Source organism: Lampetra fluviatilis, chromosome 4, assembly GCF_964198595.1.
Source record: "Lampetra fluviatilis chromosome 4, kcLamFluv1.1, whole genome shotgun sequence".
Taxonomy (NCBI): Eukaryota; Metazoa; Chordata; class Hyperoartia; order Petromyzontiformes; family Petromyzontidae; genus Lampetra; species Lampetra fluviatilis.
In genome coordinates this window covers 1134145-1152343 of record NC_136278.1, presented here as the reverse complement: position 1 = coordinate 1152343, position 18199 = coordinate 1134145, and the positions used below count along the sequence as shown (strand labels likewise).

The 18199-nt window shown below is 54.6% G+C and overlaps 1 protein-coding gene across 2 annotated transcripts; it reads right to left on the bottom strand.

Moving 5' to 3' along the window:
- Positions 1–23: 23 nt before the first annotated feature.
- Positions 24–17639, bottom strand: HECTD2 (HECT domain E3 ubiquitin protein ligase 2). 2 transcript variants are annotated; one of them, XR_013636570.1, is made up of 22 exons: positions 16269–17639; positions 15605–15701; positions 15023–15104; positions 14374–14476; positions 14036–14116; positions 13717–13781; positions 13117–13162; positions 12484–12593; positions 11654–11802; positions 11183–11306; positions 9856–9952; positions 9442–9549; positions 8729–8861; positions 7879–7967; positions 7106–7264; positions 6699–6773; positions 6496–6583; positions 5767–5873; positions 5257–5372; positions 4803–4946; positions 4284–4462; positions 24–2201 (listed from the first exon to the last, which is right to left on the bottom strand). XR_013636570.1 is itself a non-coding variant. In XM_078855294.1 (21 exons), exons 1-21 carry the CDS (start codon positions 16647–16649, stop codon positions 4342–4344), a joined length of 2475 nt encoding a protein of 824 aa, XP_078711420.1. In that variant the 5' UTR covers positions 16650–17639; the 3' UTR covers positions 3430–4341. The 2 variants fall into 2 exon arrangements, 1 of the variants encoding a protein (XP_078711420.1); XM_078855294.1 differs by lacking the exon at positions 24–2201 and having other exon boundaries at positions 3430–4462.
- Positions 17640–18199: the final 560 nt, after the last annotated feature.

The window sequence follows — 18199 nt, the reverse complement described above, 5'->3', positions numbered from 1 at the left end:
GGCACGCTCCAGGCTTGGAGCGACTATTTATGCTGGGATGGAGGGGCGAAGAGCGTCTTGACAAAATAATTTGCATATCAAGAGGAATTTAGCATATTTATGGCAAATGCAGATATGCGATATATCTGCAGCATAAATAGTCGCTCCAAGCCTGGATCGTGCCATTCAGACTCTGTCTACTTGACATACCTGTTATCCACCTGAAGACGGCTGCTTGCGTTGTGGCCGAAACGTCGTGAGAATTATGTTTTATTTTTATTATTTTATTACTTCCCTTCTACGTGACTTTACCGAAAGAACCAAGAAGATGAATCCCTGCAGTCACGAAAGCTTTAAATCGAAATCTATCAATTCCAGTTCAGTGATTCTGCACTTTAGTACTATATACTACCTTCAACTTTTATGAACGACTGGATGTTTAAGGTTAGCGAGTTGTATTGTCTGGCTGTATAGCTAATGAAAATATACAATTACTTTACTGTGCAAGTAAAAAATGTTTTAATGTGTTTTTAGGGCTCCTTTATAACATATGCTACAGGCCCCGCACTCGCGTAATCCGCCACTGTAAGAAGGGAATGCGAATTTGCCTGAACGTGTTGCAAGCCGAGTATTGCTTTCTGCAGCAGGGCGCTGTAGTTTTGTTAACGATTGTTCTGCGTTGCGTTCTGTATAGTTTCACGTCCAACGAGGAGGAACCCCGTTATGTATCGGAGAGGGAAGGGGATCCTGGCCTCTACGACGCTGGTAGTCTCCCACCAGCATTGGTTTACGCCCGACTCGACTGAGACGAGAAACGTGGAATTCGGTAGGGTAGAGAATTTACGCGTAATAAAAACAAAATGTTGGATCAGATCGCGTAAAAATGTCGTTAAACCCACCAACTACCCGACACAGCTAATTAGTAAGGATTGTCCCGTAAACAAAACGCATAAATGAGTTACTGGTAATCGCTGGCCCACAGGAGGCAGGGGGTTGGCGGAGACACGAGAGGGGTGGTGGGGGTTTAGAGCAACTTCTAGAAGGTTCCAGCGTTCGGGAAGGGATGTGGGGGAGCGGCAGTGCAGTGATTAACGCGCAGAGCTACGGACCCGACAACTCCAGCTCATGGCCAACAGCAGTGACGATTATCTGAACCGGTCCTGGTCCTCCCCGAGGTCGACTCGGCCTCAAATGAGAACCTGGTGCGGTGCGGAACCATCGCCACTAGGGAGACAAAGGCGGCCAGGCGTGACACTGGGAACCCACCCCGTCGTAGGCCCTGTCGGCCTTATTAGGTGTTCGCTAACATCACTTACTTAAAGCCTGTAAAGGCCACATGGGATATTTGTCTTTGGTGTTGAATAAAATCCCGACCGAGATGTCCTCACCTTGAACATCGTACACACAGCCATTTTTAGATGAAATAATCGACGCATTCGCTTGCAATGATCGATATAATTGGGTTCCATGCCCGGTGTTGTACACAGTCGTGGTGTGTGGTCTAATTAGCATTAAATGAGCACCCGGTGCCGTGTGTAAACATCAGCCAGCACTGGGGAGACAAAGGCGGCCGGGCGTGGTGCTTGCCACACCACCCATGTGTGCACCGTTTCCGACGTTTAATAGGCGCTCACAAGCAGCACTTTACCCCCCCACGTGTGCACGGCTGTAGCAGTGAGGTATGTGCACGTGTACAGCTCCTGCTTGCCGGGCTTCGGTGCGGGGCCGCGTGTGCGTGAGTTGTGACTCCGTGCGAGACTGCCTGTGTGTGTGACCGTGTGTGACTGCCACTGTGTGTGTGTGGCCGTGCGTCTTCCCCCGTGTTCGTGACTCCTCGTGTGTCGTGACTGTTGGTGACTCGGCGCTGCCCGTGTGTGACTGTGCACGACTGTGTGCGTCTGGTTGTGTCACTCGACATGCTGCTGCTGCTACAAAGTACTTCAACCCTCCCGCCCAGACGCCCATCCATAGAGTCCGCACACCGCAAGGCCAGCCTGGGGACAGACGGCCCCCTGGTGGGCGAGATGGGCTTGAGGGGGGGAGGGAGGGGGGGGGTGCTCGGGCTGCCCTGCCACGGTCACTTGAGGGTCAAGCGCAGCAGCTTCTTGACCATGGAGCCGATGCCGTGGAAGATGAAGTGCGGCTCCGTCTCGCACGTGAAGTCACCAGACGGTTCTAGTCGTCCACATTGAAGTCGTGCGCGTCGAGTCTCACACACACACCTAGCGCAAGACGCACCGGATGCAAAACACAAAGACAAAGATCACCCTGATAGCCTTAACAGACTGTTGGGATAAGTGCTGTTAGCGAGCACATAAATCTCCCCAGTGGCGATATTTACACACTGTACCAGATACTCTTTTGAAGCTGAGTCGATGGGGGGAGGGGGGTGCCCAAGACCGGTTGAGATAATCGTCACTGGTGTTGACCGTGAGCGTGCTAACCGCTGCGCCACCGCTCCCCACACTCACACAGACACCTGGCTCACACAGACACCTGGCTCACACAGACACCCCCGCGGGGTGCCTCGGTCTGGCTCCCAACTTCACGAACCCCACGACGCCGAGCGGCAGACATGAGGCGGGGGTCATGGTGTGGGGTTCGTGCCACGGAGCTCGACCCAGATTCCACGAAGCCTGCACTGGCGGAGTCAGCGGTGGACGTGGGATGGGGTCACTTTGAATTCTCACCGGGGACGCGCACGCGGCTCACGCGTGTGGCCAGCGGTTACCGATAAGCTCCCGAAATGTTGGGGAGTCCCCACGGGGGTCTGCATCTTTGCACGTTCACGGCTTAATTTGCAGGCTCAGCGAGTTTAATGCAACGGATATTTTTTGTAATCTAGCGTGGTTTTTTTCTTGTCATTGCATCAAAGTCGTCAAGGCGAGAACCACCAGTGACTGCCACTCTTCCGTCGGCAATAGGCAGACTTCTCAAAAAGAATTTCGCAGCGTGCCCTGGAAATGACCCGAAAACTCTTGAAATAATCTTTTGACAATTACAGCTGGACATCTAAACCATCCCTATTTGTAACACTCTTTCAGTCTGGCGGAAGCGTCCGCACGATCCGTACAACGTTGCCGTGGCCCGGCGACCCGTACGCGAGGCGCCACAGCTCCCCGGCAGCAGAAGGGCTCCCGTCGCCGTGCCCCGTCGCTAATCTGCATGAGGCCTCGTCTGGCGTGACGAGTTCACACGCGGCGTCCCCACTCGTCGCCACCTAAGCTGCCTCTTCCACTCGAGATCATCCGATCAGTCGCATCCGATAGCAGCATCCAAAGCCTGCGTCAGCCAAAGGCGGCAAGCATCTCGAGGTTGTGTTACCTGTGCCTCGCAGCAGCAGCAGCTGGGGTAATCATCAAGGCAGCAGGTGTGGGTGAACCTTCCCCTTACTCGTGGCCAAGTAGGACTTGTAATGTAAAAAAAAAAGGGTCTACGTGGACACCGACATGACAACCACAAGTTTATTAGAGGTGGCAACAAAGTTCACTTGGCATGCCTCCTGTACTCACGCTTTGCCAGATTACAAGTGAAAAGCACAATGTAACATTCCCAGTGTGAAGAAGAGACGAGCGTGTTTCATCACTGACCTCTGTATCTTCAAAGCGGCAACTATTTATCTTTTATATATATAATTATACGTTAATATATTTGCAAACTGTGTTTCGGAAAATACATTATTTACAGGGCTTTGTCACTCTACGCCTTAGTGTAGCATTTGTGGTTTGATAGCCACACGAATAACCCACGTACTGTCCTTACTGCTGGCTAAAAGGCCTCCCCATGCCACGTCATTCATGGGGATCGTTTGACCATACTTCACCACGCTGGTCAGTGCGGGTTGGCGAAGTGGGGGCCAAGCACCGGTTCGGACATCGCTCGCAACGGACGTTGGTCATGGCCGGGAATTGAACTCTGGTCGCTGGGTAACTAGAGCGGTGCACGAACCACCGCAGCACCGCTCTACCCGAGTAAAACACGGGGGGTAGTGAGGGAGTTTATACAAAATAGCTACGGGACCACTGGGACGGGCAGCGGGGTTTTACTGCAACACAACCAGACACTACTGAACTTCAACACACCATCGCGATGGTGGTCCGCAGCGGCATGAACTGTCGAGTGCTCAGGCCGTGCAACTGTACTGGGGGCCCACGGGCCTTTGCCCACAATGCTGCCCAGTGCGGGCCGGTGGAGGCAGACGGCGTAGACGAGGGAGCGTAAGAAACACGATTCGGCAAAACCGGCGAATGTTTCTGCGCTGCCCATCGCTGCCCATCGCCGCACACAACGTGGCGCCGTAATACCGTCCAGGCGTGGAGGCCGCCCATCCAGGCACTAGCTTCCGAGACGCCTCTTGGTCGGTCACTCGAGGCCGAAGCCCTCCGAGTTGGAGATGGCGATGCACAGCTTGGTCCGCAGGGAGCGGCGAGAGCGGTAGGGGGGCAGGCACAGCTGATTAAAGCACGTGTGCGCCACGGGCAGCCTGCGCTCACACAAAACAAACGCACAGATCCCCCGTGTAGCCCTTCGTTAGGCAACAGCGGCACGTGCTTTCTAGGGAGCATCTATGGAGGGCAGCACGGTGCGTGGAGGAGGTGGTGTGGCCAGCACTATGCCCGTCCGTCTTTTTCTCCACCAAACAGACGTTTACATAAGGCACCGGGGACTAATTTAGGGCCGAGTCAACCTATAGGAGGCCCTGATCCAGTTTTAGATAATCACTAGCCACTGATGTTAGCAGTGGCCCAGAATCAAATTTAGGTTGACGGGTTCATAGCACAGTCAGTGGACACGTGGATGCACTGTGGGGGGGGGGTACCTACCAGTCGGTGGGCACGTGGATGCGCGAAATCTTGAAGTGCAGCTCCTGCACACCACCCACTGGCACCCGGTCGCTTCCCGTCGCAAAGTGCAGGAGGCGTTTCTGCAGGTCGAGGGCGAATTCGTGCACCACCTCCCAGAAATACCTAGATGGCAGGCACAGCCGTAGAGCATCATCACCTTCAGGATCCTCCACGGACTCACCTCTGCCCACCTCTCCCCTCTCACATCGCTCTACTCCACTCACGCTCTCCTACCTTGCCCCTCTCAAGTCAGTGTGTGGGGGCGAGTGCAGGCTGCGACAGTCTGTGGGTGAGTCAATGCGTTTGTGGCTGATGGTGAATCGGTGTGCGGATGAGTCAATGCGATGGCGAGTGATGGTGAGTCGGTGTGTGAGTGAGTGTTCATAATGTGCGGCGAGTCGGTGAGTGTGACGAGTTGGTGAGTGTGACGCACCGCACGGTGGGGTCGCTGGCGGTGTAGCCCTCATATTCGGTGGCCGACTGCAGGGCCCGGAGGTCCAGGGTCGCGGAGCCGCACACGAGCGTCTCCACCTCCTCCGCACGCAACATCTGCAAGCCGACGCACGGGTGTGCACAGCCCCGTGTGTACGTAAAGTGTATGCGGCCCATGTATGTGGATATCCGCGACAGGGCCTCTCTAAAGGAGTACACGGGGCTTCTACAAAGGTCCACAGAAGTCTCCTTCCTCCGATTACTGACCACACAGAGAGGTATGTGCACGCTATGGCGGTTCATACAACACGGAGGTGTGCATGCATGGATGAAAGGTGAGCGTGCGGGTGTGTGAGGGTGAATAATGAACAAGTGAGTTTTAAAGTACGTGGAAACAGGTGGCTGTGCGTGTATACACAGGCGTACGTGCGTGCACACTCGGCATGTACGTATGTGTACACACAGCTTGTGTGTGTGTGTGTGGGTGCGCGCACGCTCGCTGTGTACGCACTGCGAGTGCCGGAGAGGTGCACACGCTGTGGAAGCCGTGGTAGAAGGCAGCGAACCGCTGGCACACCGACGTGTTGAGAAGGTAATCCACGTACATGGCCACAAACTCTGGGGGTTCACACACATTCACAGCACTATTGGGGACACGCGAGCACTGATGGTCCAGAGGCAAATGAAGCATCGTCATGAGTCTCGGGTATTCTGGTAAAGTGTCCAGAAACAATGCTAAGCTGCATTGCCACCGAGGACTTCACACAACTAATACAACTAATTTCCAGCCAACCCGGATTTTATATCGGTGCACGTAACTCTAACCACGAAGCAAATGCTAACAACCCAAGCTAAAGGGTCACCACTGATGAAAAGTTTCTTCCCTTGTCTTGAACTGGTATTCAACGAAATATGAATGTGAGATTCACCGGCACTCAGCATAATCCGCTAATTTATTCATGTAATACCTAATGCAGTCTTAAGAAAATGTCTATGATTGTGCGTACAAGCCCAAGCAGCAACTTTTGAAATCCATTGCCTAGAAAGTCAACTCCACGATTGTCAGCTGACATTGCGTGCCTACAACGACTGCACATAACCACTACTACTTAGCACACGAACAGCTCAACTGCGTATCACGTGGCCCATGACAGACACATATCAACATGTCTATTCCACCACATCAACCCTTCCTAACCTTCAAAGTTACACCACCCAGCCCTGGAACGACTCCACTCACCGTCTCGGTTCAGATTGGTGACAGGGATGGAGGCACCTCCTGGACACAGCTCGTGACTTCTCACAGAACCAAACTCATCGCTTGAAACCTGGCAGTAAGGGTGAGTGCAAGGCAGGTAAGCGGGGTGAGTTGGTGTGGGTGGTGAATTGGTGAATGAGGGTGATTACAGGGTGAGGTGCGGGGAGGAAGGGGAGAAAGATCACCTGGAAGGTAGCACACATGTCTGTTTCCACGTCGCCTTCGTACAGAAGCAGCTCCTGCAGCCCGCGTGCCAGCTCCTGGGAGGCGATGGTACAGGGCAACAGACTTCATCATGGAGGGCGGTGATAGCCAATATAACACCATCACACTCCACACCAACAGGACCATCACCACAATGACACGAGGTACAGCGTCACAAGCCACACCGACATCAGAGTGGATTGAGGCCCAGCACACCATCACATATCACTCCAACATCACACCAAATGCATTCATGTGTTTTAACTTAAGCAACGTGCCAATGCGAGAGACGGGGCACCCATGGTGGAATGTTGCCACACAGCCCCGCAGCGCGAGCGGTTTAACGACGCGCTAGGGACGTGCCGTTTGCGCGTGGGGCGCGCGGTACCGGCATGACGCAGCCCAGGTCGCCGAGCGTGAGCGCGCAGAGCCCCACGGGCACGCCGGGCTCGCTGGGCGCCAGCGGCGGGCTCAGTAGCTTGCGGTAGCAGCACAGCGGGAAGTGAAGGTCCAGGGGTATGCTGTTGTACACAGCGAGCCCCATCAGCTGAGGTAGGAACTTTCGGTTAACGAGGAATAATCAAAGCTGGAACTCTGGCCTTCCACGATAGCTGCGGCTAACAAATTCCTGGGAGGCTCCACCAGGACACGTTGTGAGCTGGCAGCCCCGACGTAAGCCCCGCCGACTTCTACATAGCCACGCCCACTCGATCGCTAGTCCTGCCCACAGTACGTGGCCTTGCTGTTTCTGCCACTGGCCGTGCTTGCTGTTCACAGGCCCCACCTTTTCTGCAGATAACTCCGCCCACTGCTTAGGTAGCCCCACCCCTTTGCAGTGCCATTGTTGGAGCATGAGGCCAGAATATTATAAATCGGTGACAAAATCCCGAACTTTTCAAACGCTTCTGGACAATGGGACAGCCTATTACAAAACCAGCAATGCCCATGCCAAGCCAGGACATTTTTAAGCTTGACCTTTAGCCCCCCAATGCCAAAGGTTTACTCACCCGTGTGTAGAATGAAACACGGTGAACACGGCTACCTAACTCTACGTGCATGCAAGAATGCGCCACAGTTTTGTGAGCTCTCGTATATATATATCATTATATGTTTACAAAATGTAAAAGTGTTTATGTGATCCCTCCCTTTCCGCAAAGATACGGTCCCAATGAGAGAGAACTCCGAGTAGTTGTCGCAGTTGAAGCTGCGGAACCAGTAGCAGCGTGCCTCCCTGTGGTACACGAACATTCCTGCATGCAACCGTCAGGGACACAAAGACAAAGATCCCCCGATGATAGCATTCAGAATCAGAATATTTATTGACACGCGAGGAATCCGATGAGCTATAAAGCTTTAAAAAATATACAAATTTAACTAAATTATTTTTATCTTACCAGTTAAAGCCCACTGAGCTATTAACATCTTTTTCAGAAGTGACCTGGCCACAAATTATAGCTCAACAAAGTGGATCATGATAATTGGTTTGTTACCCTTCTATCTGGCAACAAAACTGACACCTTTTTTTTACGAGGAGTCATGTTTGCATTGATCACAATACCTGTAGTCATAATGCAAACAAAAAACACAACTCTGATAATGTATGCACTGTCCTTGAAGTTGATTGGTCCACACCCGAGACAGCTTTCCTTAGAGCCTAGTCTCACATGGGTTGGACCAGATGACGCCAAAAGGTGCACAACTCAAAGACAATGCACCATCAGAGTATGAGAGCTCGGGGTAAGCATTTACACCATTGGTACCTCATTTGCCAATAAAAAATATGATATTTGGTTTTTAATAATATTTTTTACTGGCAAATGAGGTACCAATGGTGTAAAGTGGATCATCGTTTGAAAATCTATAGCAGCAAATTGATCGAGCCGTTGGGGCCAGTGCCGTTAACGAACACCGACGAGGCGAACACGGCGAACGAGGAGGGGGCGGTGCGGCTGGCAGCACACGCAGCCGCATTCGAGTTGTCAACTTCAGCTGGAGGTCGGCAATCACCCACCGTAGTCAGGGCGCAGGACCTGTCGGATGAGCAGCAGGAACCACTCCTTGGTGAGGCCGCCCATGTCCAGCCCCACCTCGCCCACAAACTCCACGCGCAGCTTCTTCTTCAGCTCGGCACGCTTGCGCGCCAGCTGCAGCAAGGGCGGGCCAGGAGTGTGTTTAGTTTGTTCTCCTTCTCCCCCGCACCTCCTAATTAGCATGGTTGGCTACGTACGGTGCGAAAGAAGTTCAACATACATACGTATACACCCACTAGCTTTGTGACGAATCACCGACCACCCCGACGAAGTACACCCTCTCTCACGTCACAGTGCACGTGCCAGAGTGCCGCAGTCGTGTTGTGCTGGTGCATGCTGGAGGGGATGGTGTGGTAGTGGTGGTGTACTGCTGGCGGTGTGGTGGTAGTGGTGGTGTATTCGTGGGCGTGTGCTAATGTAATTGCTGGCAGTGTTCTGGTGGTGTGCTGGTGTTGTTATACGGTCATATTATGGTGTACGGATGGTATCATGCTGGTGTATTGGTGTCCGTGTGCTGTCGTGTTTGTAGCGGTGTGCGGGTGGTGATGGTATGATTGTGGTGGTGTGCTGCTGGTGGTTCATTGGTGGTTGCGTTGCTGGTGTTGGTATGTCACTAGTGGCAGTGTGCTGCCGTGGTAGTTGGTGTGCTGCCGTGGTAGTTGGTGTGCTGCCGTGGTAGTTGGTGTGCCGGAACCTCGCTGAGTGAGTCGACCACGAGGTGTGCACGTCGCACTCTCAGGGTGAGGAACAGCGAGTCGACGTCGGGCCGCTCCCGGCGAGACACGCGCTCCACCACGCTGCGCTGGTTGCACGACCCCGGCAAATCACCAGCAGCACCAGCGACACACAAGCACAGCGCCGTGATACATTTACAGTTCCGCTACATTTTTAAACGAAGTACTCTAACACGCAGGACAAACGTGATGGACACATTCAAAATGATGACAAGGCCAAAATGGTCGCAACCTTTGCCACTACCACAGAGCATAACAGACTTCTACCGTCATGCAGTGTTGTACACTGCAGTGGAAATGCTCAACATGAAATGCAACTAAGTGATTTTAGGTAAATTAACACGTGAGAGACATGGAAGTGTGTGCCACCACACCCTGGCCATGGTGACCATCTGCTGCTCCGAGTCCTGCTGGATGATGGCCTTCTTGGCGTGGATGGACAGCATCCATGGAAACTGGCAAAATGAGAACCTGCCGGAGCACAGCACCACATTACCCTCACTAAACTGCCCTTAACTTGCACATCATTTCACCAGTCCTCACTAGACTCACTCTACACCACCTGAGCACTCTCATCGATTAGCACCGCACCACTTTCATCATTGCACGACTCTTGCCACCTACACTACCGGTCTCCACCACACCACTCACCATCCTTGCACCACTGTCACAGCACCACAGCACCACTCGCACGACCGTAACGAACACCTTACATGCCGACACCGATCTCATTATCCTCACCCACCACACCACTATCACACCTCACGACTCCACTCTCATTACCCTCACCCACGACACCACTCAACAATTAACGCATCGCATCACATATCTTTGCTTCTTACATCATTATCAACTACCGTGTGTGTGTGTAGTGTGGCGATGCCTGTTCGGCCGGATCGAGGGGGCTAAACGGGTGTGGCACGGGCTAGAGAAGAGATGGAGTGATGTGGTACAGGAGGACGTGGATCTGAGTGGACTTGCCGATGACTGGTACCAGCGGCTTCAAGATCGGCCTCTGTGGAGGAGGCTCGTGAAGGACGCTACTGGGCAGTTGGAGGCAGTCGCCCTCCAACAACAACGGAGGGCGGAGGAGCGACGCTCACAACAACGAGCGGAGCGCCGGGTAGCTAAAGCACAGCAAGTTGGCACAGTAGGGGGCACAGGTGGTGCATCAGCCAGTCATCTCAGTTATCTCAGTCAGTCGACCTGTGGCACCTGGGTCTGCCCCGTGACCTCCTGCCAGCGGGCGTTCGACATTTCACGTGGCCTCAAGGTGCACATGGCCTGGCACAAGCGTCGTGGTGATGTCACCGCTACTTAGTGGCGAATGGCGGTTGTTGTTGTTGATGCCTGTGGGGAGCGGTAGTGCAGCGGTTAGCGCTCCGCTCCGCTATGAACCCGGGAACCCAAGTTCGATTCCCGCTCACGGCCAACACCAGTGACGATTATCTGAACCGGTCCTGGGCCTCCCCTAGGTCAACTCAGCCTCAAATGAGAACCTAGTGCAGTGTGTAAACATTGCCACTAGGGACACAAAGGTGGCTGGGCATGGTGCTGTCCACCCACCCCCTAGTGCTCCGAGCTGGCCTTCATAGGTGCTCGCTAACAGCACTTGCCCCAACAGTCTGTTCAGGCCATATGAGGGATCTTTGTCTTTGATGCCTGTGTGGTGGGCCATGCGGGGGGGGGGGGTAGTGGCACCTTTTGGCACGTGGGTTGCACTGCCAAGCAAGGTACTCCTGGGTCAGGTCCACGTGGTCGAGAGAAGAATTGTAGAACTCGGAGTAGGGCAGCCGAGGGGATGCACCCAGCACATTGGCTGCATCTGACACACACACAATACAAAAACAAAGATCCCCTATATAGCCTTAACAGACTGTTGGGGTAAGTGCCATTAACGAAGACCTATGAAGGTCGGCACGGTAGTGTGGTTGTGCATTGTGGCTGGGTGAAGAGTTGGTCGGTGCAGTGTGGGTCGGGGTAGTGTGGGTCGGGGCAGTTTGGGTCAGGGCAGTGTGGGTCGGGGCAGTGTGGGTCGGGGCAGTGTGGGACAATACAGTGTGGGTATATTCCGGATGGTGCGAGCATGTCCAGTGCTGTGCACTGCGACGGACTGCACGCTGGTGTGTGTGTGGCAGGCTCTAGCTGAGCACGGCGCGTGGAGGAACTGACAGAGCAGGGCCGTGACGCGCACGGCAGCCGGGATCCACCAGCTGCTCTTGGCCGGCGGCGGGAGCTGAGCACCTTCGTCCTGGCTCATGCGCAGCGTCACCAGCGCGTGCAGCTGCCCGAGCAACGCCCGGAACCGCGAGATGTGCAACCTGCCATCGCACGCAACACCGGCACTCGAGGTTGAGACGTCACCGTGGCCAAAGCCGTTGGACCTCACCACACCTCCCTATCAAGGCTTTCTACCCTCTTTTCCAGATCCCGTAGCTGCTGCAACAGCGGTAGGGCTGTTAATGTCACGTTTTTTAGCGTTATCAAAACATTACATGCAGAAATATGAGAATATTCGTTTTTGATTCATCAGCCTTCACCAACCACATACTGACCAGCTTGATGAACTTTAGTCAAACGAGTCCCACAACTGACATGTTGGAGTGAGACCTTAATCCAGCAGCGGAATGACAAAAGGGCTGTATGGGTTTTTTCTACGTGATGGGCAGTCACGTGACCGATCAAATTGGCAACGTTGCACGGATTGAATGTTCTCATGTGCCAATTGGGTCAATTATCACGGAGATTGAACTGGATTCGATTATAGATTTTCGATCGATTTTAAATTTAAAAGATTAATTCTTGCAACTGTGGATAGACTCACAGCTACCAGGGGAATAAGACATTTACACCACTGGCTCCAGGCTGCAAACTGATGAAAAAAAGCTTCACATTGTTAATTTGAGCAAGAAATTAGTTAGCAAGAAAACTATTATTTTCGAGTGGCTGCGCGCGTGTCATGTGGGTTGTGTGGCCTCTGGTTTTGAGATGGGAAAACTCACCGGTGCAGCCACTGCACGAGTGTGCGCTGCTCAGGGAGCAGCAGTGCCGACACCTGGCGCAGCACGTGCGCAAAAATGACACACGTGCTACTCTGTCCAAACTGTGGGTTCTGGGCGCCGTGGGGGGCAAGGCAGAAGCAGAGATAGAGGAGGTGCCGTTAAACATTCAACATGTACCGCATAGGTTTTCGTAGGTGTGGCGGTGCTGTATAGAGGTTGTGCTTTATAGCGGTTGTGCTGTATAGTGGTTGCGCTGAGTAGCTCCCCAATGTGGTACATGCAGCAAAACGTTGGACAACATGCCGAGCGACCCGAAAGCACATCGGAGAGCTGCAATGGCACACGTGCTACCCGTGTCGAAACTGGATTCTGGGCGTTTGGCGGGTGCGGCAGTGAAAGGGAGAGGCAGGTCCCGCATACATCGGTGGATTGGAAAAAGGTGGCCGTATATGGACATGTACAGTTTATTCAAATGAAATTTTGTTTGGAAACTGTACAGAATGGATAGAAATGTATAAACCTTTCCAAAAAACATATCCTACTAGTGAACAGGATGTAAATGTATGGCACTCATAATTTGACCAGATCGACTGAGCCAAGTACCCACAACACAGACAGGGAGGTTGGTCGCACCTGCAACAGGATGAAGTACGCTCGTAAATCATCTTTAGTCCTCGGTCTGAAACGGTGGGTAAAAACAGGTGACAGTGCCATTTCCGTCGTCTTTAAAGCATTGGGATTATAAACGTTGCAGTATATATCATGATTGCCCAAAGCTAACAGGATTGCGTGCAAATGCAGTAACACACAATCCTCCGCAGCAAATCGTGAATCACTGCAGCACACACTGCGCTTGTAAATTCACGATCGTTCAGCGTGCACCTTTTGAAGGGGCCTGCACATCCCCATACCTGTCAACCCCTTATCAATGCCTACCTTATTAGAGACTAATTCAGACCTTATTGGTCACCTTGTGCCCTTATAAATCTCAACGTTCATCCTACAAAGTCCCATCACAAGGGAGAAACACAAATAGACGAAACAAATGTTGCCTGTATTGAAACAGCTGTACGCCGAATAGACCTGAAAACGAAGTTTCCCTGTACATGAATACGGGTAAACTGTATGGGTTGACAGGGGTGCATTCCACAAATTAGCAGCGTAAAAGGTCTCCACTCGCGCACACGCGCAACGTCACGTGCTCAACCCACTCCTATCACACCCCCAACTCACCCCCTCCACTCGCGCAGCAGGCTGTTGATGATTCCCTTCAGCGCGGCCTTCTGCACCTCTGCGGGCTGCGGTGCAGAACAACGCGCGCGGTCAGCTTCACAGCGCAACGTGCACAGCGCGTTATACAGCGTGCGCCCACGCCACGCGCCAACGCTCACAGCCAGTGTCCACAAGGCCAATGATGCAGTCAAACACTGCTCTCATATTGTTCATATCCTGCTGCTGATAAACTTATTAATATGTAAAGGGGCGGTCGTGGGTCGCAGTGTTAGTACAAACTTATGAATGGGTAAAGGTGCGGCACAGTGTCGGTGCTGACCGTGTACAGGATGACATCGTAGACCGCATCGAGTAAAGCAATGTGGACTCCTGCTCCATCCAGTCCCATGTGTAGCTCCTTCTACACACACACACACAAATACAAATATCTCCCATATAGCCTTTAACAAACTGTTTGGGCAAGTGCTCTTAGCAAGCACCTATGAGGGCCGGAACGGCACACGAGAGGGTGGGTGGCCAGAACCCCACCTGACCGATTTTTACACATCGCACCAGCTATTCACTTGAGGCCGAGTTGACGAATACACACATACGATGACCCACGTGGCCACCCCCTGTACAGACACTGCCCGTGTGACGGAGGCATTGTGGTCGTACCTTAAAAGCCGAGTTCACCTCCTGGAAGGAGTCGAAGGTGCGGGCGTAGAACTCCCGCACGAGACTCCAGTCGCCGCTTCCCTGGGCACTCTCCACATCCTCGCTATTGCTCGCACGGACAGCAACACGCATCAGCATCAAAATACATCCCTTAGCTGTGGCAGGGGGCATCAGTGATGCTTTAGAAATCAACTCTCTTCACCTCTTGCAGTCTTTTCAATCTGCAGAACGTCTGCCATCCTAACCCTCCTTGTCCAAAACATCGTGTTTCCCCAAGTGTGCCCTTAAAGTTGTGCGTGTAGATTGTGTTCAACTGCCGTGTACGAACATGCAAGCTGTAACGATCTATACTGCTGCTCCGTGGAAACATGCTGAAGCCGAGGGAAACGTTATAAAAAAAAAATCCTAAGGCTGGGATGCGATCCCACATCACGTGAGGTAAAACTAAACAGCCTCGGGTTCTATCCCCTCAGCTACACCCCAGGATACCAACTCTCTTGCCCCCCACAAACACGTATGTATGCTGAACGTTATTTTGCACCGTACATAGCCAACCGTGCTAATTGGAGGTAACAGACTTAGTGATGCGCCTGTTTGTAAAGCTGCGGGGCGCCACGCTGTGAATTGCGAGGCGCGGGTGCTCACTCACACGAACTGGCGTGCGGTCCTGTACCGCGGGACGTGAGGAGACGCCCTGCTCTTCTGTGCTCGGATGTCAGGCAGCTCCTGCCCTGTGCGTACACGCACAGCACACGGACCATCACAAGCAGAACTTCACTGCTGGGAGGTGGACGGTGAGCAACAGGAGCAAGCGGCGGCATAGCTATCGAATGTGCAGACGTTCGACTGCATCAGGTCCTACGGGCCCGAGCCACCAAGCTACGAAGAGGGAGGGGGTGGGTGGCCAGCACCCACCGGGGTACGTGCCAACCACGCTACTGCCTCTGGCCATGCAAGGCTGTGACCATGAAGCTTCAGCCAAGAGCAGAAAGACGCGTGGACTCCTTCACAAATGTGCACCTCCACAGGTGAGAGACAAGAGCGGCAATGGGACCCTGTCTGTGGGGGTAAATGGGGTCTGTGAGCGAGCGGTGCGCTTGTTCAAGGCCACTTAAGTGTTTTTGAATGCCCGGGGGAAAATGTCAGACAAGACCGACTCGGCTGAGAAGAATGGAGCAAACTGCCCCACCTACCCCTCACCCTACAGCCCTGGACCCTGTCCACCACCCACCTGGAGCCGCCTGGAAGAGGCAGGGGGGAGCCGGGAGCGATAGACGTCCCAGGCTCCTTGTGCGATCCTCGTCTGTCTCGCCGTTGCTCAGCTCCGGCTGAACAAACGAAATGGGAAAACCTCCCGATTCAAGCCGCCCTCGAATTCGTCGAAAAACGAGGCTCACCACGAGACACCCTTGGGGATTCGTTGGTGAATGGGCCCTGGTCTGCCATGGATGCCCTGGGACGTGATGGTGAATGAGCCCCCCGATGATTGCTCTGGGAATTGTTGGTGATGCCCTGGTTGAGGAAAGCTGTCCCTGGGAATCGTGGTTTCTTGTTGGTGGTGCTGGGCCCTGGTTGCGTCAACTCGGGCTGCGTTGCTCTCCTCTCTCCCGCGTTTGCCTTCTGCTCCGACGTATCTTTTTGTTAAAGCGTCTTGAGATGCGATTGCATTTAGACGCCACGTAAACTGACATCATTCTATGTATCGACACGACCCACACGGTCCTCTCATCAGAAACAATCCCTGATGACAGAATGGCAGCGGAGTCCACGGGATACCGGTGCCAGTTGTGAGCACACACAGCACGGAACCTGGTCCTAAGGGGAGCACACGCGGTACCAGGGCGAGTACACAAGTGAGATAAGAGATACCAGCGTGAGTGAATACAGTTCGGTACCAGGTAGGGAGAGGTGAGCATTCCCCGTGTGCCCGGCCCCAGTGGGGGCAGCCTCCCGGACTCCTCCCGCTGTCGCCTCCGGCGCCGCCGCTCCCCCCCTCTGCTGCTTCCAGGGCCCGAGCCTCGCGGGGTCCGTGGCTCCTCCTCGCCGCCGCGACCCCCGAGGGGCGAGGGGAGACGCGGGGCCCGCGGGGGCGAGGAGAGAGAAGGGTCAGGCCTCGGGCGCCGGTTCCCCTTGGGGTCCCGGTGCGAGCCTTCCCCCTGCCCCTCCCTGGTCCCCGTGTCCCCTCCACCGGGTCGTGCTCCTCCTCGCACCTCCACGGGCCCCGTGTCCCGTCCTCTTCGTCCCCCCACGGGGCCCACGTCTCCTCGTGCCTCCATGGGCCCCGCATGTCCCGGGGACCGCGTCGTGGCGAGGGAGGGGAGTGAGGGGTGGCCCCCTGCGGTGTCTCGGGTCTGCTCTAAGATGTGCGCACGCACGTTGGACTTCGTTCGCACCGTACGTAGCCAACCGTGCTAATCGGAGGTGCTTAAGCCGCTGTACGTGTGCGACGATTTAAGTGCCGCGTGATTGTGCGATCAATGCAAAATCAGTGATTTCGCGCGATTCTATCGATTGCACAAACTCTTCATTAAATGTCACGATTATCCAGTGGCCGTGACGCGAGTGAAGATGAAAGTCGCGCACTGCACCCTACGTTCGTGATGGGTAACATACGGTGCGCGCATATCGACTGATAATCGATCTGCGGTGAACTTCGTGCGCCGATATCAGCGGTTCCGCGGCGCTGTGGGTGTTGAAATGTCGCCGTGACGATGATGCTGCGCCATGTGCACACGTGCGCGGGTCGGCGTTGACGATCGCGTGCCAACAACGCTCACGACGTCGTGGTGGTGGTGGTGGTGGTAGTGGTGTTGTTGTTGTTGTCGGCACCACAAACACACCGTGAAGCGACGAACGCGAGTGGCGACGGTGCGCGCTGCGACACTCCACGTTCAACTTGCGGCTCGCGCAATCAGTCGACAGGGCGATGACAACCACCACCACCACAACAACAACCACCACCACAACCACCACCACAACCCCTGGAGGTCGACGCTGCACGCGCGACTAAAGCGACGCGACAGCGGCGATCAATGAATTCCACCTTCGTCGAATTAAACTCCCTCCCTGCCTGCCTGCCTCAGTCTCTCTCTCGTCTCCGTGACCCCAACAGTACAGGGACCCCCTCGACAAGACGGGGACCCCCCCCCCCCCAACAGTACAGGGACCCCCTCGACAAGACGGGGACCCCCTAACAGTACAGGGACCCCCTCGACAAGACGGGGACCCCCCCAACAGTACAGGGACCCCCTCGACAAGACGGGGACCCCCCCAACAGTACAGGGACCCCCCGACAGAACGGGGTCCCCCCCCCCCGATGTCGCCAAGCGCCGCCGCCCGGCAAGTTCCTCAACGCGCGCGTGTCTCGAGGGTCAAGGGCGCCGTGCCGACATTACTCGTAGCGATGTTCCTGTGAGCGCGCCGCTGCTGCCGCCGCTGCCGCCGCCGCCGTCTTCACGCCTCCCGCACTGGACGAGCGCCTCGGAGCCGAGCGCGGGCGCCATGACGGCGTCGCCCGGGGCAACGGCGGCCTCGAGTCACGCGCGGGGGGGGGCGGCGTGACGTCACGCGCGGCCGCTCACGTGACCCCCGTCACCTTGACCCCCCCCCCAACGGCGTTCGTTGCGTGCGGGGAGTAAATCCGATGAGCTGTGAAGCTCTTTGTGTCCAGTAAGGGGGGGGGGGGGCTCAGAATGTTACAACAACCACCACCACAATACAAAAACAACGACATGAGTGCACGGTGTAGGAAAGGTAAACAAATCGCCGTGGCGCTGAATATGACCCCTGTAATCAAAGACTGAAAGCTGCTGGATGATGGCACGAA

Bases quoted from the DNA above. Each gene is read 5' to 3' on its own strand.
- HECTD2 (XM_078855294.1), bottom strand. From the start codon at position 16,649: ATGGAGGCACGAGGAGACGTGGGCCCCGTGGGGGGACGAAGAGGACGG. The intron at 15,702-16,268 runs GTACCGAACTGT...TCGTTTGTTCAG, and splicing joins TGCTCACCTCTCCCTACCTG to CCGGAGCTGAGCAACGGCGA. The intron at 8,862-9,441 runs GTTCCGGCACAC...CCCTTGCTGCAG, and splicing joins TGGTCGACTCACTCAGCGAG to CTGGCGCGCAAGCGTGCCGA.